Here is a 24,968-nt window from a genome sequence, read left to right on the forward strand (position 1 = left end):
TGAATGGCAAGCAGACAATTTCCTGTCCTGTGCTGCTATACTTTCCTTCACATACATATGCAGCACTCTCTTCGACGCGTTTACCTTTTTCCGTCTGCTCGCCCTTTCCAGAGGTCCTTCCCTAAATCCCGCAGAGAGGGGGAGGAGCTTAGGATAGTGAGGACGCACTGGTAATCCGTGCAGTGACCCAGGTCAATTCAATTATCCTGTTTTCTTTAGCTGTGCGACGTGTGTGCCCATTTCACAGCCAACTCCCTTAATGCGCCCAGGATTAGCTTCTCTTACTTTTAATGATCTAACTATCGACGCCTTGGGCCCGCAGCGCACTTAAACCCCCACCAATACACACACACGCACACATACAGGTGTTTTTGATGAATTACTTTTTGTGCAGAGAAATTCATTAACAATTGTGAACGGGGAGAGGCTTCCTCAAATGAAAAAGTGTATTTTAATGTGAGATGAGGTGCTTCTTGATGTGGGTGTCTACGTTACATAAACAAGAGCAAGAAGAGGATTGTATCAGCCATCTGCATTTAACCCCGTTTCACCTCACACCTCCAAGATTTGAGATAATCATCTTAGTCCTAACACGTTAGTGTGGAAGCAAGCTAATCTCAACCCCGGAGGAGGAAAAGAGGTCATACTCGGTTAGTAAACTTCCAGTACAACAAGCGCATGCGTACTTTGACAAGCCGTGCGGAAAAGTGACTGAATGTTGTTTCTGAAGCTGAAACCGTGAATGGAATTTCCTTTGGAAGGCAAAAATACATTCCAAAATTCATACCAAAATGAATAGGTTCTTCTCTATGTAAAAATCTATTTCGTGCAATCGTGTAAACTAGCCAAACAACTATACAACTAACACGACACAATCTGCCTTCTTCAAAGTACTACAACTTCCAACTGTTGAACTTTTGGAACCAGTAAAATCATACACAGCATGTGATGAAACCGCAATTTTTTACAGTAGTAATATGACAACTGGCATCTTTGTAGAATCTTCTAAAAAACATGAAATGAGAACTTCAAACGCATCTGAAGTTGATGGAAAAAAAAGCAATTGATTACTTAAATACATGATCACGTGAGTCTACTGTCTGCAAAGCTCTTCTCACGAATATTGCTCCTCCCACATTTGTAAAACTTGAGTCCAGGATTATAAAACTTTTGCTACTTTTCATTAGAGTTATTTTCTATTTTGTTTTTTACATTCAGTACACATTATACATTAAGTATATAATAGATATGTTGATAAATAATGAATTTGCAGTATACTGTTTTGGACCAGATTTCCTATAAGTGATACCACACAAAAGCATTTGATAATATTCAGCAATTTCTTGGTGTGTTCTATCTAGTTGAAACAGATAATCTAACCAGACTTTATCATTTTGGGGAAATCTTCTCATGTTACAAGAAGATTTCCCACACGTCCACTCGTTCAAGTCGTGACACCCTGAGGGGGTTTTAAAGGTGTGGTTTATTACCTAAACCCATCACTTCAAAATGCATGCAAGAATATTAAATAGATTTGAGAGCAGTGTGGTTCTGGTTAAGCAGGCATGAAGACCCGCTTTTGTGACCCCGAACAACATCCTAATTCACAACACAATAGAAAGCGGTTCTCTGTCGTGAGACAAAAAAATGCAACACAAACATACATGTAGTGTTAATTTCGTCAATGTACAATGACTAAAACCCTCATTAATAAACAATAACTGGGACTAAGCAGTATGCATTTTCGTCGACGAATGTAGATGAGACAAAAATGTATTTCACGTAATAGCAAAACTGGACAAAAATCTATGGACATTTTAGTTCATTAACAAAAACGAGATGAAAGTTATATGATTTTATAAAATATTGACTGTCATGTGACACAGCACAAACACTTGGGACAGACAGGAGGTAGATTCACGGTGAAAGGTTAAAAAAAAAAAAGTAAATTATAGTTATAATTTAACAATCCAAGCACTATAATGTTCCAAAATAATGTTGATTAGACTGCTAACTAATGCTGGCTAACTTATTAGCGCATAAAATGGAGCCATAGTAGCCACTGTAAATGAGTGTGAAGTTGTTTTTCATCAAAAAGATGAGGAAAATTTGATTAGTTTTAGATCTGAAAAGGTTCAATCTGCTGACAAAAAATATATATACAGGAGTAAAATGGTTGTCCTGAAATTGGACTAAAACTGAGACTAAATTGAAAAATGGCAGACAAAATGAACACTACATGCATGTTAAAGGAAAGATGAAATGTGAGACTGTGAAGTGAAGTCAGGTCATACCTGTGATATCCTGTCCATTGAAGTTCCAGCCGGCCACAGCCAGCATGGACGGCAGCGGAGATCCGGGCCTACTGTCCCGGTCCCGCTCCCGTTCCCGCTCTCGGTCCCAGTTCCTCTCCGCCTGCTGGGTGATATGTCGGACGGTGTCCTTGTTCTTCCTGTTCTTCCTCCGCCCGGATGCCGACAGCGGCTGCCAGGATCCGTCGCCACCCGCGCTCGGGCCCCCCGCCGCCTGATCCCGTTGGCTCTGGGCCGCACCCCTGGGCGTGTCGCGGGGATGCGAGGAAGAGGCGGGGGACACCTGCTCCTCTTTGACGCTGACGGGCCTGTAGTCGTGCGGCCAAGCGGGCTGCGAGTCGTGACAGGCTTCCTCCTGGCTCTCGTGGCTCTTGGGCGGCTCGTGGTCCTCCTTGCCGTACGTGCTGCCTCCCTCGTGGCAGCTGGCGATGGCAGAGTCCCCGGACGAGTTGGCGGGGCTGGTGCGGCGCGCCAGCCAGGGGGACGTGCTGCGGCCAGACATGATGGAGGCGAGGGCTTCGGAGGCCATCCCCACCATCCCGCCTCCTCCCACGACGCCCACCCCGGCTACTCCCCCCGCTCCAGTGACGCCGCTTCCTATGCCGGCCGTGACCGCGGCTCCCATTTCGAAGTCGGCCAGCTCGTCGGCCATCTCGGAGCGGATGCTGATGTCGAGGGCGGCCTTGATGAAGCTGTGGCAGGCTTGGACGATGTCGGTCATCTGCAGGTAGCTGGCCGCCGACATGACCTCGATGACGTTCTTGCTGGTGAGGGCGAGGTGAGCCGAGTACATGAAGTCCAAGATGGCTTTGAAGCCCGTCGCCGTCACGATGTCCAGGTGAGTGACTGTCGTCTGGTGGTGAGGCTCGGAACCTTTTTTAACCTGAGGCGTTAAGAGAAGCGGCGTTTAGTTTCCTGGTGGAGACATCGTGGAGCGACAGAGAAGTGCATGCTTTGTCATAAGCAAGGTTATCTTAGTTAAGTAAAACTAATGAACTCAAATTCAACAAACTTGAATGAAATGTCATAAAAACGAAAATGCTTTTTACAAAACAAAAACTAACAAATTATATTTTATGTTTACAAAACTAACAAACTATAATTATGGCAAAAATGTCCTTCGTTTTAGTCTTTGGTAATTAATTTAATGCATGAGCCTTTGTGGATGATTTTAAATGTGATGTTAAGTCTATTTATTTTGACATTAACCGGAATAAAGACGTTTGAAGGGTTGTCACAAAGAAGTGACATCATCTAGCAGCAGCCAATAGAAAAGCCCCTTCAGATGATGTCGCTCCTATTGTGTTTTTTAAATGTTGCGCACAAGTAATACACATTAAAAAAAAAAAAAGAAAAGCTGAAACTAATACAGAAACTAAGTAAAACTAAACTAAAACTAAGTATTTATTAAATAACTAAAACTAACAGAACAACCCTGAAAACTAATTAAATTTAAAAAACAAAACTCAAAACGAAATCAAAACTAACTAAAATGAAAAATTCCAAAACTATAATAACCCTGGTCATGAGTAGTGCTGTCGAATATTTTAAGAATCGATTAATCTATCAATTAATCCATCGATTAGTTGACTAATCTGATTCATTTTAACTTTGCGTTCAAGTGAACATACAAATAGTCCTGTCAAAGTTAAGTGTTAACTAATTAATCAATCACTAAAAAATTATTAATTTAAAAAAATTGTTAATACATTAATCATGTATTAACACACATTAATCTCACTATTAATTTTGACTGCGGATTGTTACGTTAAAGGTAGCACAGGTTTGAGTAAAAAACATAACTACATACGTTAAAGTAAAGCATTTAATAAATGTTTGCATATGACACTCGGAATATTTGTACATGTCAAAATATTGGAGTCATTTTTTTCCCCAATTTTAAATTATGTAAGTAATTAACTGATTACAAAAAGAGGAGGATGAGAGCGCACAGTGGATGAAAAAATGTTGACGACGTTCTCATAACATTAAATGTCGGAAGAATTAACACATTAATTTGGTGGGCAAAAAAAAAAAATTGAAAAAAAGCCTTTTTATTTAGGCAATTAATCGTGATTAATCAAAATTCTAAATGTGATTAATCTGATTAGGAAAATAATCATTTGACAGTTCTAATTACAAAAGGTTGCTTTCCCTGATTACTGTTTATTAACTAGTGATTGTTAGTCATTCCGTATTTCTTATCTGTATAGTAATACAAAATAATTAAATAAATAAATAAATAAATGTTCATTTGAAATACCTTGTTTGAACGGTTCATCGGTTCGCATTGTGCGCATGCCCTATTCTTCAATGAATTTAATAATCGATTCATTTTGACAGCTCCAGTCATGAGCGATTGGAAGCTCACCTGGCAGTAAAGGGTCTTGAAGTAGCGGGAGGAGCCGAGGAGGACGTTCTTGTGGGCCTTGAAGATCTTCCCGTCCACGATGACGCAGGCGTCGCAGAGGATGCCGTGCTGCCGCTGCTCGTTGAGCTCTCGGAGGAGCTGGCGGTAGTGAGAGGAGATCTCCATGTCCTCCTTCCTGTTGTTCATCTGGGTAGCTGAACAAAAGCCTCTCTTCCACAATTCTAAGACGGAAGAAAGAAGAAAGAAATGGAATGAAGAAAATTCCACAGGGCCGCTTTCACTCTTATTATTATTGCAAATCATAATACAGTTGTATTAATAACCAAAATGACCCAAATTTGCTAACTTAATGGTGTAATAGATCATGTTTTCGCGGAACTAGCCAGTGACTGAAAAATAATCTAATTTTAACAAGAACAAATGAAAAGGGCACAACTGCTAAAAAAGTTTTATTTTCATCTCCAAAAGTGTTTAGTAGATGATCCATTAAAGCCGAATGTGTTTTTCCCGATTCAATTCACTTCAATCCGATTAAATTTTACAGAGGCAGTAACTGTTTAAATAATTTAGTTTAATCATGAAAGCAACATGTGTGATAAGCACTTGACACAAACATTAACATCAGCAAGGATGAGATAAAAATATTTTCATTATTCTAATTCAATAATTATAAACATAAATTCAAAATATCCTGAATTGTCTTAAAAAGTTAGTTCTTTCATAAATCTAAGAACATACTTTTCAATTCATGTGAACGGTAAGTTTCAAAAAACAGTAAGATACAAAAAAATTTGGACTTTAAAATTCTATTTTCTTATGAACGGTTGGGAAAAAGAGATATTAAAACATTCATGGTTTTAGGAATCGATATCAGGCTGGAAAAAGGAAAATTGATTCAATTATTAGATTTTTTTAAACCCAGCCCTAGAGACCAATGTGTACATTATATGCAATAAATGTAATGGGGTATATGCCACAGAAGAGGCGGGACGTGATTTTGCACATCAGTTTGTTTCCGGTCCGGGTTGCGAACGCGCAACCGAGGGGCACAAAGTCGGAAGCACAAGTTTTTTGACGCAGCCCACACGTCGCAAACCGAACCGGAACCAAACTGAGTCCCGCCTCTTCCGTGGCATATACACCATTACCCCATATACCCCATTAGACTGTACTGTGGAATTAGAAGCACTGGTAACATAGTGGTGTACATGCTGCTGCCTTTCCCCGCAGATGGCGTGGGTTCGATTCCCAGACAACGCCACAATACTCGTCCCAATCCCCACCAAAACATTGGTGGGTATTTGCGTCACAAAGTGCTTCGAAAAACGGTGCGAAATAAATCAAACCGAAAGTCGAAGCAACTCAGGAATGAACTAAACTGGACATTGTTTTAATTCTACTCTAAGGAGAGGAAAGAATAAAGTATATTTAGCAAAAGAAAAACACACCAGCCTAAGAATCTCTCAATAATGAAAGTGACATTAAGACAATGACATCAATAGAAGCCACATCTCAACCACTGTAGTTTGATGTCTAAAAACAGCCCAGCGATAAATACACAGAAATCTCTTTGTGTTTAAACACTGTCTGACAGGTTGACTCCAGTGTGTGCGTCGGAGAGAAAAGGTGCGTGCGTGCGGGCTCATTAGACGTGACAGCTACATTACAACATGTTCGCTAAAGAGTTGAGAAGAGGGGGAAAAAAAAGAAAACACATTTAGGGCAGACCACCAACACTCACCACAAGCGTGAAATTCAGCATTAAATCAATAAACACGGCCTCGCTTTCAGCACGAGACAAAATTCTCTTGAACTTTCACCTCGGAGCTTCACAGTCGGGGTGACGGACGGCTACAAAAGAATGGCCCATTCATGACAATGTGAAGAGCGGCACGTTGCGTGCATAAATAAACACAGAGATGAGAATTTTGGGTTTGCATTCACAATTGTTCGTCTATTATCCAGTTTTTTTGGTGCACACAAAAGGCATTTCAAGATGGAACACAAAGAGATGCAGGTGATAAGAAAAGCAAGCAGACGAGGAAATTGACAAAGGATGATGCGCGTGTGGTCGCAAAATCGAAACGTTCAAAGAGATGGCGGGAAAAAAAACAAAAAAAACACGGCCGAGCAAGCCCCAAACATGAAGGCGGAACACTTAGGCAGCGCGTTAGCAGCCGCCGTCGTCGCTCTGGTCTGGACGAGGACGAAATCGCGGGGACGCCGGGTGTTGCCAAAACGCAGCGGTGATTTGTTTTGGGAACGCCACAGCTGTCAGCTCTGGTGGGCCGCTCGGAGAGATGACAGCTCGCCTGGGCCAAGGTGACAGCAACGTTTGCTCCGGGGCCGGCACACTTCAGGTCACGTTTAGCAAAGCTCTGCTCAACCTGATGGCTTGTAGGATCACATAAATCCTCAACGTCTCCCGCGTCCGCTCAGACGCGCGTGAGCTAACGCCGAGGAGAGGAAAACCAAAATCGGGGTTAGATCAATTTCCTGTTAATTCCTAACCTTTTATTGGGATTAGCGTTTATTTGAACGGGCGACGAGTGAGAAATGTGTGGATGCGTGCTTTTAGAAAGGCAACTCAATTTTTTTTTGTGTGTGTGTTTTTCTTTTGGCTGACGCATTGCTGAGAAAAATCTATTGACGTTCTAACCTTGAGATATTCTTTTCTTTCTGTGTTGGGCATGATGGAAATATCTCGAGTCTTCTCCAATCACCTTTGCAGACAAACCGAGTTGCTTTAGACACAATCATCCTTTTTCTTGCTTTCTCAGGGCCACTTGCATGCAACATTGTAAAGCGGCCATGCAGCCACTTTCTATACGATAAAAATCGCTCGATTGCCATACACGACACTAGAAAGGTCCTTCATTCAGCAAAACTTAACTATTTTTTTATGTAGCTAGAAAAATACAGAGTCAATCTCCAAGTCACAATACGGATCGACCAGTCAAGCTTTCCATCCAGAATTCTTCCACTTCATAACTCATTTGTATACTACCATGTTGACACTACAGCATGGAAACAATAAGACAACAAACTGCTTTCGAGGGCGGCGTGGATCAGTGGTAGAATGGTCGTCTCGCAACCCATAGGTTGTGTGTTCGATCCCACAGAATCGTGACCACATCAAAGTATCCTTGAGCAAGATACTGAATCCCTCCTGATGCTGCATCAGTCGATGAATGAGTAGTCAAATGTAAAGAGCTTTGAATCCTTCATAGGTGGAAAAGCGCTATATAAATGAAGTACCATTTCCAAATGGCATGACCGATAAGCTCTTTTGAGTGGATGGAAGTGGCATTTTTATGAGAATTAGACAACAATGTGCAAAGAACTGCATGATTTCTTGACAGACTTTCACTCTTCTGACTTCCTTCGCTAAAACCTGGCTCACACGGCAAGATTTGAAAATTGTTGGCAGACTTCCATCAGGGATAAAATGTATGTGGTGTGCAGCCGCACGGCATAATCAACACATCAACACATCATGGAAGAATTTCATTCATGAACATTTCCAGGCTGCGATTGGCTGGCAACCAGTTCGGGGTGTACCCCGCCTACTGCCTGAAGCCAGCTGGGATAGGCTCCAGCACCCCCGTGACCCTTGTGAGCAGCAAGCGGTTCAGAAAATGGATGGATGGATGGATGGATGGATGGATGGATGGATGGATGGATGGAATATTTCCAGGTAAGATGGGAATTCTCGCACGGGACTTCTGAGTAAACAAATATGGTGGACCAGTGCCGACTGTAGTTTGTTTTTAGCAGAAAAAAAAAAAACGGCATACGAAGAAAGTGTTGGTCAAAGAAGTGGAGACAAGTTCTGACTTTCTGTTGCTCCAGGACTGTTTTGATTTTGGATTTACCACCGCCCTTCCTCGCCAACAGGCTAAGTGCTCGTTTGTCTTCGGGGCACATCACACACTGCGAGAAGTTGGGCCAAAACAATCCAACATGCTGAATATTCCCGATTTGAGAACAGACTGGCCCAAACGTCCATGTGGAAGGCCAAAATCAGTTTGAACACATCACACATTACAGTATTATCTGTTAAGATTATCTTTTGGAGCGTCTTTACGCTTATCGGGAGGGGAAATTCGGGGCTAAAAATCGAGCTAATTATCCTGACGTGTGAAGCAGGCTGAAGCTGATCTGACCGATATATTTGACAAATACTTTCTGTCGCTCTTTCCTAGATTTGTAAAAGAGGGAATTAAAATTTCAAGAAGAATCCCATCCAATTTTCTGATGTTCGAGAGGACATACTGTAGAAGAAAGAGAGGTCATTTGGTTGGTCCACTTCGGAAACACAATTTGTACGGGCTCCTTCGTTTACAGCCAGGATCAACTGTTAGCACTCGGTGCTAAAACTACGCCGGCTCCCGCAGTGTGACACGACATTTCTCGTGAGCAGGGGAGGAAGAGACGGCGGCAGCGGTTTGTTGGGACCAAGCAACGGTGGAGATAATATCGACATGGAGAACATTAGATAAAATGGACGAAATAGCAATGCTAACTCGGCACGACCGCTAACCTGATGATGCTTATGGATTCACGGCTAACAACATTAATCGGTTATTTCTAGCTTTGCACACACTAAGTAATCGGGCTGTTTTTGTCCTGCTTTTGCCCCTTCCGGACCAACTTTGATAATATCGTGATATTGTGATATTAAAACTGCCACAATATCGTCGTCGTCATGTTCACAATATTTCAAAGGAACACATTTGTTTAAAAAAAGTCAGGTTGATTTCCATTTGTGCAGTTCTAGCGCCCTCTAGTGGCTAGTTTATTAGTGCAATTTAATTTTCATTAGGGATGTTTTGGCCGTCTATGTTTAAAATGTATGCTAATTGTCAGATGAAGGGGAACCTAATTTGTTTGTGAAGCTATCAATGTGTGCTTGCATTACCAAGTAAGTGCCTCAATATTGTTATTAGAGATTGTAGCTGGTTTATGTGAAGGTCATGTTTCCGGGGGTTTTGCGGCTTTTTCTTCTTCGTTTTTTGTTAGATCAAGCCGATAATGCAAGATGTTTGTCTTGGGGATCTGATTTTCGATCTGTGGCGATACAAAATCTTTTTGTGTAATATTTTGTGTCGCTATTCCCGGGCAGATCACTCGCAATACCACCAAAATTGTTAAATACCTGATAAACCTTTAAGATTTGAATAATTCTTAAGTAAGTACTATGTCTGAGACGGGCTGTGTGAACCTCTCTTGCCTCTGCACTGTGCAAAGGTTCATGTATATTATGTTAATGTTCTTGAGTACATAAAACGGGAACACATTTTCTGCATCCTACTCACTTGCTATTTGTGGGTTTTTATTTTTTTATTTCCTGTCACCACTACTGCTGCTGAAATTATGCTAATTTCCCCCATTGTGGGCTAATATTGATTTATCCAATCTAGTCTCATATAATTTGATTATTTCTCAACTTTCAACCTGGTTGATAATGCAGGAATCCAAACTAAATGAGGAAATTTATAAGCACAAAAAACATGTACGTATTAAAGTTTGCCTTGACTAAAACAAACTGAAAAAAAAAAAGATCATTAGAGGCGAAGAGAAGAAATGAAGCATGTGAGGGAGGAAAATGTTTGCTTCATCACACATTGGTCCAAAAGACTGAGTATGTAGTTAATCAGCGAGGAAGAACTTTTTAAAGAGTGCATTTTGACCTTTAAACCCTCTGCACGTCTAATTGGCTTGTTTCGTCTCCGCATGTTCAATTCCCTCCAGAACCGAGTGATCCCAAATCTCGCCAGTGTTTTTCCTCAACTTCTTTCCTTGGAGATTTGCTTGATATATATAAATATTTTCATCCTTCCATGAATTTTCACAAGAAGGTTGACATGCGGTTTGGTTTCAGTGAAGCTGCCACCAGAGCTCCGAGACGCTGTCATCCTTCTGACTCCAAATCAGAAGTGACTGTCGTCGTTCAGCCCTGCCCGACAAACACACACGCACGCACGCACACACGATCGAGGGCCCCTTGCTGTAAAGTCACACATACACTTTTCTCCTGTCCTCAAACACACACGCGCGCATTTGCGAACTGAAACGCACATGCCTCGGCCGTTTTGTGGCGGTCACATCACAGCAAAGTCACTTTAGGCCTCGTCCAGACGACTAAAGTGATGAGACGTGTGATGGAGTGAGAGGACGGGGCTTCTTCCTCCTCGTGTGTGTCTCTCTATTCAATTTGTCGCTCCAAGCCTGTCCTCCGCTTCCTTGACCCGAGACCAGTACAGACGACCTTCCGGACCAAACACGGAGGCAAACTTTGTTTACGTGAGGTTTCCCTCGGATGGGTTCCTCTTGAAAAGTCTGGCTGAAAATATTCAATAAACAGACACACTGAAAAAACAAAGCCAGCCTGAGATTTGATAAGCCAAACCCCTCCATCGACGATTTACAAAAGGTTGCAAAAGAAACCAAATAGTATTATTTGCATGATTGTCTTTTAGTGTACAAAATAACAGGTCACACAATTTAAAATAAATATTTTAAGTAGAAATAAAAAACATAATAGATGCATGTTGCCTGCTATTACCTAACTTTATTGTATTTTCATATGGCATGTGGTCATTCTATTGAGTTGACAATTTCGCTAGATTTCAGTGCAGCGTTAATGTTCAGAATACGCATAATATTACAGCGACTTACTAATATTTAAAAGCAGGAAAAACTAACTGGATTTAAATACAACAAATGAGAAAGGTGTAGCTTAAGTCAATGTATACACCAACTCAGTAACGATCGATAACAATTATGATCTCTACACACAGCCCAACGAACTGGTTAGCTCCTGATTAGCATAACATATTGAGGCTAATCGCTCAAATGAAAGTTATCAACCAAACAGTAGATTAGTGCCATGATAGATACAAGTTGAATTCATATGTAACTCGAACACTTGCATCTCAAATCATATTTCCCCATTGAAACCAATGGAAATGCCATTAATCTGTTCCAGCCTCTGACCCCCACCCACAAAAAAAGAAAAGAAAAATTGTGTAATGTGTTTGTACTTCCCAGACAGACGAATATACAGGACTGTCTCAGAAAATTAGAATATTGTGATAAAGTCCATTATTTTCTGTAATGCAATTAAATAAGCAAAAATGCCATACATTCTAGATTCATTACAAATCAACTGAAATAATGCTAGCCTTTTATTATTTTAATATTTCTGATTATGGTTTACAGCTTAAGAAAGCTCAAATATCCTATCTCAAAATATTAGAATATTTCTTCAGACCAAGTAAAAAAAAAAAAAAAGCCATAATATATAATAATAATAATAATAATAATAATAATAATAATAGTAGTAGTAATAATAATAATAATAATAATGTAATGTAAAATGGAAAATAATGGACTTTATCACAAAATTCTAATTTTCTGAGACAGTCCTGTACTGTACAGTATAAATATCTCAGCTCCTCACACAGGTAAAGAATATATGACAGTGAGTACTCTTTGATTGAAAGTCTAAATGTGTTGCTGCAACATTGTTTTCAAATATGCAGGCATCGGGCCAAAACCTCCTATGTCACAGATGTGAAAATTTCATATTTTTATTCACAAATCTTTACAATTGGTCCGTCCATGCGTTTTTTTTTTGTTTGTTTGTTTTGTTTTTGTTTTTTGTTTTTTAACAAAATATCGACGAGTGTTGAAATTTGGTTGCTCTCTTTGGTGATGGAATGTTAATGGTTTAACAACCATGCCGTTATTGGGGTCTCATGTAAAGTAATTATTTTGGAGGTAAGCGCGACGCCAGTGATATTTGTTTGCCATTGTGTGTTAGCATTAGCATTAAGCAAGCAGACTAAAGGCTAAAATATGTCTAAGACACCTTCTTTAAGGTTTACTTTGACAGCAAACTACAACGGGGAGAGGCATTTTGGAGAATTGCTCAAATTTAAAGTTGAGTTCACCGCCACCATACAGCTCTCTTATCTCATGTTTGCAAGTCAAAGCTCACATGTTGAAAAACTCAAACATCAGATGACTATACCATAGCAATAATTAATTTTATTATAATCATTTTGAAGGTGAATTGATATCCTAGCACCACGACGGCACCCTTACCATTTGCCTATACTATGTGACGGGCGAGATGGCTCTGCTCATAAAACACAAGTGTCACGAAGAACTGTTGTGCAGGTCATGTGATGTATGTTAACAGTACTGTCCATGCAATTGAATACATTTTGACAAAAGCAGGTATTTTTCGAGGAAGTGGGGACACATTATCCTTTAGTGGCCAGAAAATGCTGCTCAGAAAATTGCCACCCTCATCTAATCACGCCGCATACAAATTGCACTCGTCTGCTCAGCAAATGTCACAGTTCTGCACATTACTTGATAAAAAGGCTTTAGCGGGGTGAACAAGTGAGCCAAAACACAGTTGCAGCTCTTGTGACGGCTTGCAGTCACTGTGTTTATTGTGTTTATTATTTTATGCATCTGAAATAAATAGGCGGATATTATAGTATAACTAAACAATAATAATAAGTGATTGATTAATCAATTGATCAACAATTGGATGAGCAAATTAGTCTCCCTGAATACAGAGTGATCATTTTACATTTTACACAGTTTTACACTTCCAGAATGAGAAGAGTGGGGAATGATACGTATTGTTACAGTGTGCACAAAAGTCCCAAAAAAGATGTGCTTGGATTAGTTTGATGTTCCTACATAATACCATAAAAGAAGTACAAAGTAAGACTTCCTTTTTCACACTGTTACGGGCCGGCCATAACCTTGCTAGCAAGCTGAATTATTGTGGTATACTACGAGAATATATCTTGTCGTGCTCCCCCTGATACTTTCGCAAGCAGAGGCGCTCCGTGCATTTTAGTCTGGTCAAGATGTTCATGTTTTTTTTTGTTTTTTTTTTCCCCCCTAAGACGAGACCGAAGACAACATTGTCAGCCGTTGCCATGATTGGTCAAAACAAACGTGCACAAGATACCGCATCGTCCAATCAGTTCAAAATATTGGAGAGCAAGTCCCTCCTTTCTCGAACGGATCTGCCGAGTGAAGTTCCAGATTGATAATGTGAAGAACTCCCTTGAGTGAATCACAATTATCAATATGGCCCTTGATAGTTGGTCTAAACCAGAGTGCTCCCCCCAGCCCCCTCCTAAAAAAAACAAAAAAACAACTCCCACACACTCCATATCTCCCTTTGCTCCTGGATGAAAACAATTCAGGACAAGCCCCCATTTATGTTACGACCATTTTGCATGAAAGAAAGGAACGAACATAGAAGTGACAGTTTGATGTGAGTAGAAGTTGTGTATGTGTGTTTTTGTTTGAATTGTTCTCCTGTTCCCAGAAACATGAGCGCTCATCCTGTATGTGTAAAACAAACCGCTCTATAATGCCACTTAAGTCGACATCTGACTGTTGCATCCACGTTAAGTCCCTTTCTCTGTGGCAATAAGCCAAAACCCCGTTAGAATACCACTTTTTTTCCTTCCGCTCTCCTCCTCCACTTTTTTACGCACCCGGGTAACATCGGTCTTGCCTTTAGCACAAACACAAACATTATTCTTTTTTTTTTTTTTTTATCAGACCAATAGTGGGTAAAAGTGTTTCTTCATAGGGTTCTAAAATTTTTCAACAAGCAGTTTCTTTCTTTACATTCTTGGGCTTATTGTTTTATCTGTTTGGAATGGTATGCCATCCAAGTATATTATTATTATATACACTATATTCTTCTGTTGGTGCACTGGAACAAACAAATTTCCCTCAAGACAAACCACTGATCAGTGCATTGCGGTCGAATGATTTTCTACCGTAAAAAAAAAAAAAAACAAACAAAAAAAAAAAAAAAATTCAGACATTCCAGCCCATTTCCCGGCTCCTTTTTAGAGTTGGAGCCATTGCTGAAATCATGAGAGAGAACGTAGCAAAACAAACAAATAAATAAATGTAATAAAGTAAAAAAATGTAGTAAAGTAGTAAAACTGTATGTGAGGCAAATCGAGGAGGGAACACCAAGATGGGCTGTGATAGCCAAGTGGCGACACTCCCTGTTTAGTACGGAGCCCCTAAGGTGACATGGTAGGAAAAAAAAAAAAAATAAATACTTTGCGTTCCCTCACAAAACACTTTGCGTTTTCTCGCAATCTTTGCGTTCCCTTGCAAAAATGGTGTTCCCTTTAAATGAGTTAATGTACTTCCGGGTCATCATCCATCGAAGATGGAACGTGTAAACATGAAACAAAGCAGTGGGAAAGCTTTCCTGAAGCGACAAGGATGGAGCGTGTATTTTCCCACTGCTTTGTTTACCCGCTCCATCCTCGTCGCTTTTGGTCACATGGAAAATGACCCGGAAGTGTAAACAGAGCAACTTTGCGTTCACTCGCAAAGATTGCGAGATAACGCGATCTTCGCGAGTGAACGCAAACGTTTTTGCGAGGTTTGCGTTCTCTCACAATCTTGGCGAGAGAACGCAAAGTTTTGTGAGGGAACGCAAAATTTGTTTGTTTTTTTTCTACCATGTCACCTTAGGGTCTCCGTAGTTTTGCTTGTTTTTTTTGTTTTTTTTTGGGCACAAAATAAGCAATGTCTCAATTTCAAATATCTTATGAATTAATTATTATTTTTATTTAATTTTTTTTTTACAAGTATGGGCGTCTAAAGAGAATGAATCATTAAGTCATCACATTGCAGACATGGGTGGCGATCTGATAAATATAATAGGGATGAAACTCACAATTATTGAATTTAATGTTTTTCATTAATTGGGTCAAAAATATTGCAATTCCCATCTATTTATTTATTCAGAAGCAGTACTTATTTCAAATTGATTGTCGAGAAAATACCTCAACAATTTCATTATTATTGTTCATTAGATACTGTTTTTGTCCATAACACATATAGGCAAAAATGTTTTTGTTTGTTTGTTTTTACAAGTAAAAGCAGATATTTTCAAATGTCTCATTTTAATTAAGTACAAATATAATCAGTCTGCTTTCACTGACAACTACAGAAATAAATTTTAAAAAAAATGTTGAGAGGCTGAAATTGAGGATTTTGCCAATTTTAAGTTAAAGAAGGTCTCTGAAAAATGATCAGAAATGTTGATTTTGATAAATTAGTAGTCAATTCATCGATTAATTAGTGTACCACTAAAATATGAACATTTGAAGTGTCAAGCCAAGCTAGAAGTATTCTAAATGTATTAGCATGTATTTAATGTTTACGTCTTATTAATGACTGACTTTGCATTCCATCCCTCTCCTTTTGACTGACATGTGTCTGATATATACACAGCAACATAAAGAGAACTAAATGTACCTTTCAAATGTTTCTTTTCCTTTGGGATTCCTGATAAATCCACAACACATTTGTGAATGAACACACAGCCATGTTCACTCTCCCTTCACGACACGAGGGCAGCGAAAGGTCACCGTGAAAAGCGACAAGGAGGAAGCAGAGCTGGACCGGAGCAACCCAGAGAAAGAAAGAGCAGATGAGGTGAAAGACAGACGAGCGACAGACAGGACGGAAGAGGAAAACGAGTCAGGCAGCCAATATTTTTAAACAGCTTTGCTTCCACTCAACTGGGCATCAAGGCCATTATCCCGAGGTTAATCCCCAATCCGACGGAGCTGGCAGCCTTTCGGGACAAGCCAGCGTGTTCGCCCATCAACAAGGCAGAGATGCAAAATAACAAGCACACACACAGCGAGTGACAGACAGGTAGACCAGGCTACATTAAAAAGGGGGGGGAAAAAGCGCATTAAAACGTATTCTTAGCGTCTTCATTTTCTTTTTTTCATGTTGCGCTCTTTTATCTTCTCTGGTCTCATCTTTGCTGCGCTTCTTTACATCTCTCTATTTTACATATTCTTAATATCAAGTCCCCTCGCTTCTTTTTTTCCACACATTCTCTCTCGATGCACCTACCCGTCCCCATCAGCCTTGAGCATGCTTTATTTTCCACCTCCACCTCTCTCCTCCAGCCGTCCGTCTGTGCACTGGCTAGCTGGCTGCTCTCCAAGCAGCCAAGGTGGAGGAGAGAAGGATAGTGGTGTCATGTGGAGAGGCACCAAAGAGGATCCAGGAGGCTTAGAAAGACTTAATGCTACTTCCCTCATCCTGCACTCTCATTCCCTTCCTTCCTTCCCACCACCCACCTGAGAAGTCAGGCCAGCAGTCTTCACGTACGTCTCGGTCACCCATCAAGCTTTTTGGAGGTTCAACGAGGGTATTAGCATCCAAGTCTTGCGCCCGTCTTATGACATCACCATCTCGTCTTCTCACCTCCAGCATGGCGAGGTGTTTTAAGCCCCGAGGATCACCTTGGAATCCAGTCGTAGTTGAGGACAGACTAGGATCATCCCTAAGTGACACTTTGTGTTTGGTTCCTCAGGTGACCCCACAGCAGCAGTCGGTGATACTGATTGCATGCAATTGTTTTGTGTTGTGTCTAGCGTGATGTTTACCAAAATGACAGTCTGTCAAAATGATGAGGCTGGGAGGAATGGCCGCTTTAACCACCTGAGTATAACAAACCAAAAGTTTTGAGAATAGGCTGGGTTTCGGGAAAATGGAGTTGCTTTTTGTCTCTTTTTTTGTTGGAAAATTAGAGTGAAACTATATAACTTAAATCTGCTCTTGCAAACCTCTGGCCAATAGTTTTCATACTGGATTCGGGAAGAAGAGTGTGCAGTTTCAGTTTTCGGCCACTGGTGGCAGTAGCTATTCAAAATTTTCTGCGTTCAGCAGCTTTAAATATTGCTCAACATATCTTTTCAAACTTTTCATTTTCTCTGCTATTCGGTGAAGCCCTTCTCTGATTGGCTGACAAGTTTCAGTTAAAAATATCCTCCAATAAGCTTGTGATGGACAACATTTTGAGGTGTTCTGCAAGGCAACACACACGTTGACATGTTACAATCCAAATCAGGAACTGAATCATAATACATTTTTGTTTGGGCATTTTGATATACATGTTCTCTTGAGTAAAGGGATGGATATTAAAATGTGATTTTTTTTTAATCTGATAATCGCAAAAAATAATTAATAGATTAATTGAAAATTTAAATAATCATTAGCTGCATCCAGATCATAAATGTAGCATTATTCGTCATAAGAGCAAAGTTGCAAGGTTGTGTATTTTAGTAACCAATTGTTTTTTCCATGTTTTTTTTTTCTAAAATAATCTTCTTTTTTTTTCTTTGCGGAGCAATTTGGCTAATCAATGACTTTATTTGAGGAGCAAAGTTCTTATTTTGTGGAGCAATTTTTTGCAGGATAATCCCAGGTCCCCTTTTATTACACAATTTAAAATACACAACAAACTGTTATGTTCTGGAGCTGGATCCTAAAAGCGCAGACACAAATAAGGGTTCAACACTTTATTCGCATAACATCAAGAGGCGTACAACAAACTTGACTAGACTAGAAACAGAGAGAATTTATCGAGAATCACGAAACGCTAAGCTAACTTGGGCTGTGGAGGTGCACAGAGGAACAGAGGTAATAATCCGACAAAAACACACCCTTCTCAGACAGGCTTATATAGACAGCGAATCGATCTGATTGATTGTGGCTAGACATGTGGGTAAGAGGACTGACGTGGAATTATCGGATTGGCTGTTGACCAGATAAAGAGATGAAAGATTTTTGAAATCATATCGCTTCTGACATCACATAGCATCTTACCAGTTGAAACTAGATGCTGGTTACATCAGTTCAAAACAGACACTTGACTTCATGGTCATGACCCAAACATAACCTGTAGAACTTTCCTGCAATGTAAAACATTTTCCGTTTCCAAGTGATGTGTCAATTTAATTTACAGTATTACGTAGTGCATACATTTGTGTCCACATGTATTTAAATTATCTCATTTGTGTACACAGTTCTAGTCATAGCTAATTATGAATGACTTGCACCTGTGTGTATGGGGTGGGCGGGGCACTCTATATATGGTATCTACGTCGAGCTGGCTTGTTGATGAATGTCAGGACCGGGACGCCTCGACAGTTTGCGACCTACTACTACACTACTGCTAATATTTCCACTACTATTGCTAATACTCCCCTTGTCACCTTGCTACTCAATGTGTTAGTGTATGCATCGTTTATGGGCTTCTTCCTCTCTAAGCCCGCTCGGCCTCCCGTGATAACAACCTGGCGGACGACCTGGGGCTTAGCCTAAATTTTCTCTATTAAAAGCTGTGAATTGCAAATAATAAAACATCTCATTACACCAGTTTGAGAAGCCAAATGAAAAGGTGCGGGAGGAGGTGTGGACAATTGGGGCCCCAAGACAAAAAGAGGGGTTATAAAGGAAGGTGGAGGACAGGAGGAGTCGAGCGAGTGGGAGCGGAGGATGTGAAAGGCGAAGGACGGAGGATGGAGGAGTTAAAGGGGACAAAAACAGATAAGACAGACAGTTGAGTCTTTGTTTTAGACTTGCTATCATTTAGTTAGCTTAGCCTGTGGCCAGGCTTGGCCACCTATGTAAACAGAGGTGGAACAACCCGTACAGATGATGCATTCCCCTTCTCATCTACTTCCTCACAAAGTCATCACTGGACAGCATACTGTACAGTCAGTCCATGAATATTGGGTCCTGGACACAATTGGCATCTTTTCAACTATAAACACCACCACAATAAATTTGAAATTAATTTGAGAGTATTTACATCCTAATCGAGTGAGTGGTGTAGGAATTATAATAGTTTGTATATGTGCCTCCCACTTTAGAAGGCAGCAAATAGGATAATTGAACATTCAAAATTTCCCTTTTTTTTTGCAAATCGTTTGCAATCATTTACAGCCTGACGTGTGGAAGGTATCAACGGCATGAGCAGACACTGGACTTCGTCCCTGACGATGCTCTGCCAGGCTTCAACAGCAACCATCTCCAGTTCCTGCTTGTTGTTGCTTGGGGCATTTCCCCTTCAGTTTCATCAGTTCAGATAGTTCATGCTCAATTCGTTCCAAGTCATGTGACTGACCATTGAATAACATTCCACTTCTGTGCCTTTAAAAACTCTTGCTTGTATTCTTCGGGTCATTGTCCATCTGCACAGTGAAGTATACCATGCAATGAATTCTGAAGCATTTGGGTCAAATAGACCAGATAATCTGAAACACTTCTGAATTCATGATTGCTTGTTCTGTCAGAAGTCACATCATCAATAGATACAAGGGAAGCCGTTCCATAGGCATACATGCTCACCTGGCCATGGAACAGCTGTGTAGCCAACTGTATTGAGTTAGAATCATGCCAAAACACCGTAAACAAAAAAAACGTCATCTACGTACACAAAACCTGATCTACGTACACAAAGAAGCATATCTTCAATTACAACAACAAAAAAATCTTTCAAGTGCAAAAAAATGTTTTGTGTACATAAAAAGCAATTCTACAACTACGGATAAAAGTCACGTGACTTTTGACAGTGATATTCTGCCGAGCAGTTCTACGTGCCGAAAACCCAAGATCCACATGCGCAAAGCCAGTAAACTTTACAGAAGGGGGCGCTGTTGAATCAGCGCTGTATTGAGAGAGAGTCTGGCCAACTCGTTTAAGAACTACTACGCTGCGATTGGTCAACTGCTGGTCACATGACATATGTACGCCTTGTCGTTACCAGCTGCTGCGATTACGTAATGTATTGCAATTGCCGTTTATGGCGTTCACAATCACAAACAGTTCATTAATCTAAAGTTTAAAAACTAAATAAATAAATAAGAGGGCACACCACTCATTTGACGAGGTAGAAAGCTGCAGTGTGCAGTCCCACCTACATCAAATCGTGGTATTTTACTTACTTTATTTAACCCTAAATCTAACCCTGCATCATAACGCCACTGCCAGGTCGTTGTGATTGTGAACAATGACATGCTGAGCAACACGGCATAATTGCAATGTCTAAGTGATAACAACAATACAAACACCCATGGCTCTGGAAACGCCAATTGCAATACATTACGCAATCGCAGCACCATGGTAATGACAAGTCGTCCATATGTCATGTGACCAGCAGTTGACCAATAACAGCGTAGTAGTTCTTAAAAGAGTTGGCCAAACTCTCTCTCAATACGGCGCTGTGAGCGCCCCCTGCTGTAAAGTTTACTGGCTTTGCGCGTGTGGATTTGGGTTTTCGGCACGTAGAACTGCTCGGCAGAATATCACTGCCAAAAGTAACGTGAGTTTGATCCGTAGTTGTAGAATTGCTTTTTACGTATGCAAAACATTTTTTTTTGCACTTGAGAGATTTTTTTTGTTGTTGTTGTTGTAATTGAAGATATGCTTCTTTGTGTACGTAGATCACGTTTTTTTGTGTTTACGGAGGGTTTGGCATGATTCTAACTCCATAGAAACTGCGCCATTACTTTTGCTCCCTTCCAAAGTGGGAGTCATACACAAACGGTTAAAATTCCTACACCGTTCACCTGATTTGGATTGAAATATCTTCAATTTAAAGCCGAAAGCCTACAGTTTATCTCATTTGTTTCATTTTCAAATCCATTGCGGTGGTGTTCACAGCCAAAAGAGATGACACTTGCGACAATGTCTCAATATTTATGGACCTGACTATACAGATTCAGTCCCAGCACTCCAAAAGTGTCCAAAAGTCTGCCTTTGAATATAAAGCAACACTCCTTTTTTCTCTCTCATGTAATAAATAAAGCAATCACAATATCAGAAACAAACAGATGAACAAACAGGTGAAGTCAGTGGTCCAATCAAGCAAAGTCTTTACAAATCAAAACGTGCCAAAGTGACAATGCACAAGAAATTCATGTTCACAAAATCATCACGACCTGTGAGCTCATTGTTGTTTATTAAGATGTGTGCTTTTTCAATGACTGGATGATGGTGACTCACTGGTGGCGAGATCTGGTGCAGAGGCGGGTGTCCAGTGTGTGTGCGTGCGTGTGCGTGCGTGTGCGTGCGTGCGTGTGCGTGCGTGCGTGTGTTAAGGTAACTTGGCAGTACTGTCACTTCGTAAGAAAGCAAACAGAAGCATCCTTCTTAAATACACAATTTGACTAGAAAGACAAAGAAAATGTGCGGCTTATGTGTATGGTCAGCCACCCCCAACACTCTCCACCAAATATGGCAAATCTAATTTACAAACACTACAGAGTGCACACAAAGTGGAAAAAAAAAAAACGCCTTATTTTACTATATTAGCATAGCCATAAAATACGCAACATTCGCTGGCTTCCTCAGTCTATTGTACGGGTGATTTACATACAAAGCTGTGTTTATAAAAGTACACTTGTATAGAATGGCCCGAGGCTGCCGTGTCACTCATCAAGCTGATCAAAACAATCCAACACGGAGGAATCTTGGAGCACTTTGGCAAATCTGTCCTTCAACAGCTGAAATAAAAGGTGTGATAAAGGGAGAGGAATCAAGGAGAGAGGAGAGGGCCAGCTAAATATAGAGAGACGCACATTTTTAAAGTTGGAGAAGAGACGGCGAAGGAGAAGAAAGTCGAGAGGAGACGGGGATGCAAGAGAGAAGAAAGGAGAAGGAAGAGCGATGGAGAACAAAAGTGGTGTTGTGGCAGAAAAAAAGAAGACAAGTAACTGGAGATCGATGTTCCCGCGTATGCCGCGATACTCAGTGGACTGATGGAGAACTGGGCACTGAGAGCACTTGAGCACAAGACTCAATGTCACACAGTACTACAAATGTACATTAATAAACCGCTCCGTACGAGTTATTGTCCTTTATGCTACTTAAAGGGCTGCATTTAAAACTTTTGAACAAATGTGCGTGCAGCTTTAAAAAAAGGAAAAAATTGTCAGCACTTTGTATTATAGCTAAATCAGTTTTAATTGTATAAGACATCATTCGATTTCAGAATGATGCAGTACAGTGGAGGACAGCAGACTGTAGTGTAGTTTGGGAAGGCAGACGAGCAAATGGACATTCTAGAATTGTTGAATAGGGAAAGACCGATTATCAGCCGGGCCGATTATCGGTGCTGATGTTTGGCAATTTGATCAATACCGGCTTAAAAAATAAATAAATAAATAAATAAATAAATAAAGTTGACGGCTAATAAAAGAACAATTTAAAATTGTGTTAACCTCAGAGAATTATTTATTAAAATTTTCTGGAAATTTTATAAGCTATACTGCTGATCTTGAGAAATTTGCACCTTTAGTTTGTTTGAAATTAAGACAAATAATTGCAGAACTCAACATTTCAGTTATTTTGAACTTTTTGAATAAATTATTTAGGGAGCTATGGTGTTTATTTGTTTAAGTTCTCATTTAATAATCAAAGACATACTGAAGCTCTCTGAACATTTTGGTGTAAACGCGGAATTGTAAAATATGTCTCGTCTCTAAGACTGCAAAAGTAAACTTCAGCAAAAGTTATGTTTAAAGACATTTCGTCAAAGTTAGGAGTTAATTCGTATTTTAAAAAATTCTGACGCCAATATTTTTTTTCCTCTTTTACTGAAAATGAATATTGGCTCCAATTATTGTTTATCAGCCACCTTGACTACTAATAATTGGCATTGGCCCTGAAAAAACATTTTGGTCTAGCTCTAATGTTGAACGTATTGAACGTTAAGGACATCTGGCACCACATGAGTAACCGATGGGCTGTTCTAAAAATAGCTAAAAAGTGATGGGACATTGAGACTTCCTAGGAGTGTTGTAAAAGTGATCATTTGAAAATGGAATCACTTGCAGAGATTTTGGATATTTATAGCTTGCCGTAATTAATTGTGAGAAATCATTGATCAGTGTCTTAACATAGACAATATCAGTAATAACATACAAAGTAAAGTGTATGTGTTCCCAACTGATAGCCCTTCGCATTAATCAGCACACAAAACATATCTCTCAGTTTCAAAATGGTTGATGACCCCTACAATATATAACTGTGTAGAGTGCACTACATTTACAGTATAGTATAGGACTGCACGATATTGGAAAAACATGCGATATGCGATATACTTGCTGAACATAGCGATATCGATATTATTGCGATATTTAACATGTATCTAAGGAAATTACATTTTTATTACCTAATGAAAGAAAAACATTTTTCATGGGGCAAAATAAGCAACCTTCATGTAATCTTAGTTAATTAAATGTAATTATGTCTTGATAATTTGCAACTATTGAATTGCGATGCACATTTTAATTAGCATCTGACTGGTCAAATTCATATAAAAAGCAGAAAATTCCGTATAAAACTTATTGCGTGCCTTTGCGATATGCATATTGCAAGGGCCAATATCGCGATATCGATATATTTTCGATAGTGTGCAGCCCTAGTATAGTACAAAACTCATAGTCCAAGGAAGTATAGAGCAGTACAGTTTTGTGTAGTACAATACACTACACTACTACTACATGAAATAATAGGATAGTACAGGGCACCTACAGTATAATACAGTACAGTATTGTTAAATGACAAAAGCTACTTTATTACAAATGCAATGCTAAAAAAGTAGAATAAAATAGAAGATATTTCAAGATGTAGAAGGTCTTTTTTCCTCCCCTCGACCAATAGCTAAAGAAGTTCTTTCTGAGACTTTTTAAAAAAAGAAAACTCAATGCAAAGTTTGCTTTGTTGTGCCTCAAGGCTACCAACTCCACTGTGATGAAACTCGAAGTCTCATGGACATCCTCACACTTGTCTGCTCCTCTTTCCACGTGTCTGTCTGTCTGTCTGTCTGTCTGCTAGTCTAATGTGGTCTGACATCCAGGCTGTCACCTGTTGACTAACATGAAGGACGTCCACGACTTGCAGGCTTACGGCGCTGATGGTGAACTCCTGCAACCCCCTTCAGCCATGGAAAGTGAATTCATTTACTGGCACGGTTGCACACAAAACAAGGAAACAGCGACGGTTTTGACTCGTGCTGTCGATGGCCAAGGACAACGCCTACTTTGGAAAATTCATTTTAGGAAGTCATACAAATTGCCCTCATTGCGAGGTGTCTGTCCAAATGCTGATCAACCACATCAGCGCAGAGCAAAAAAGCAACAAAAGGAATGACAACGAGTGAAAGGTGGTGAGGGGGACGAAAATGGAGAATACGAGATGAGATGAAATGAAATGAAAAGGAACGTTGCAAGCTCACCGTGTGCACACACGGGGTTGCAAACAAGAAGACTGCAGCAATGACTTGGGTACGTTTCATTTCATGTCCACTTATAGTCAACGTAAAACTCGGAGGGGGAATTTGCCCCTTGCCACTGAAAAGGGGATGTGAACTTTTTCACTTCTGTTCACGTTTA

At 40.1% G+C, this 24,968-nt stretch overlaps 1 protein-coding gene across 4 annotated transcripts in view; it reads right to left on the reverse strand.

Moving 5' to 3' along the window:
- Positions 1-24,968, reverse strand: part of zbtb46 (zinc finger and BTB domain containing 46) — a 91,339-nt gene that overhangs the window by 52,825 nt on the left and 13,546 nt on the right. For 2 of the 4 annotated variants that reach the window (XM_077513456.1, XM_077513453.1), the window contains exons 1-3: positions 16,633-16,744; positions 4,684-4,904; positions 2,295-3,195 (exon numbers count right to left, since the gene is read on the reverse strand). In XM_077513456.1, coding sequence (XP_077369582.1) covers positions 2,295-3,195; positions 4,684-4,904; positions 16,633-16,642 — 1,132 coding nt within the window. In that variant the 5' untranslated portion in view covers positions 16,643-16,744. Of the gene's footprint in view, positions 1-2,294; positions 3,196-4,683; positions 4,905-16,020; positions 16,240-16,632; positions 16,745-24,968 lie in introns of those variants that run through there. The other 2 variants (XM_077513455.1, XM_077513454.1) reach the window with 2 other exon arrangements.

This window comes from Festucalex cinctus, chromosome 2 (assembly GCF_051991245.1).
Source record: "Festucalex cinctus isolate MCC-2025b chromosome 2, RoL_Fcin_1.0, whole genome shotgun sequence".
NCBI lineage: Eukaryota > Metazoa > Chordata > Actinopteri > Syngnathiformes > Syngnathidae > Festucalex > Festucalex cinctus.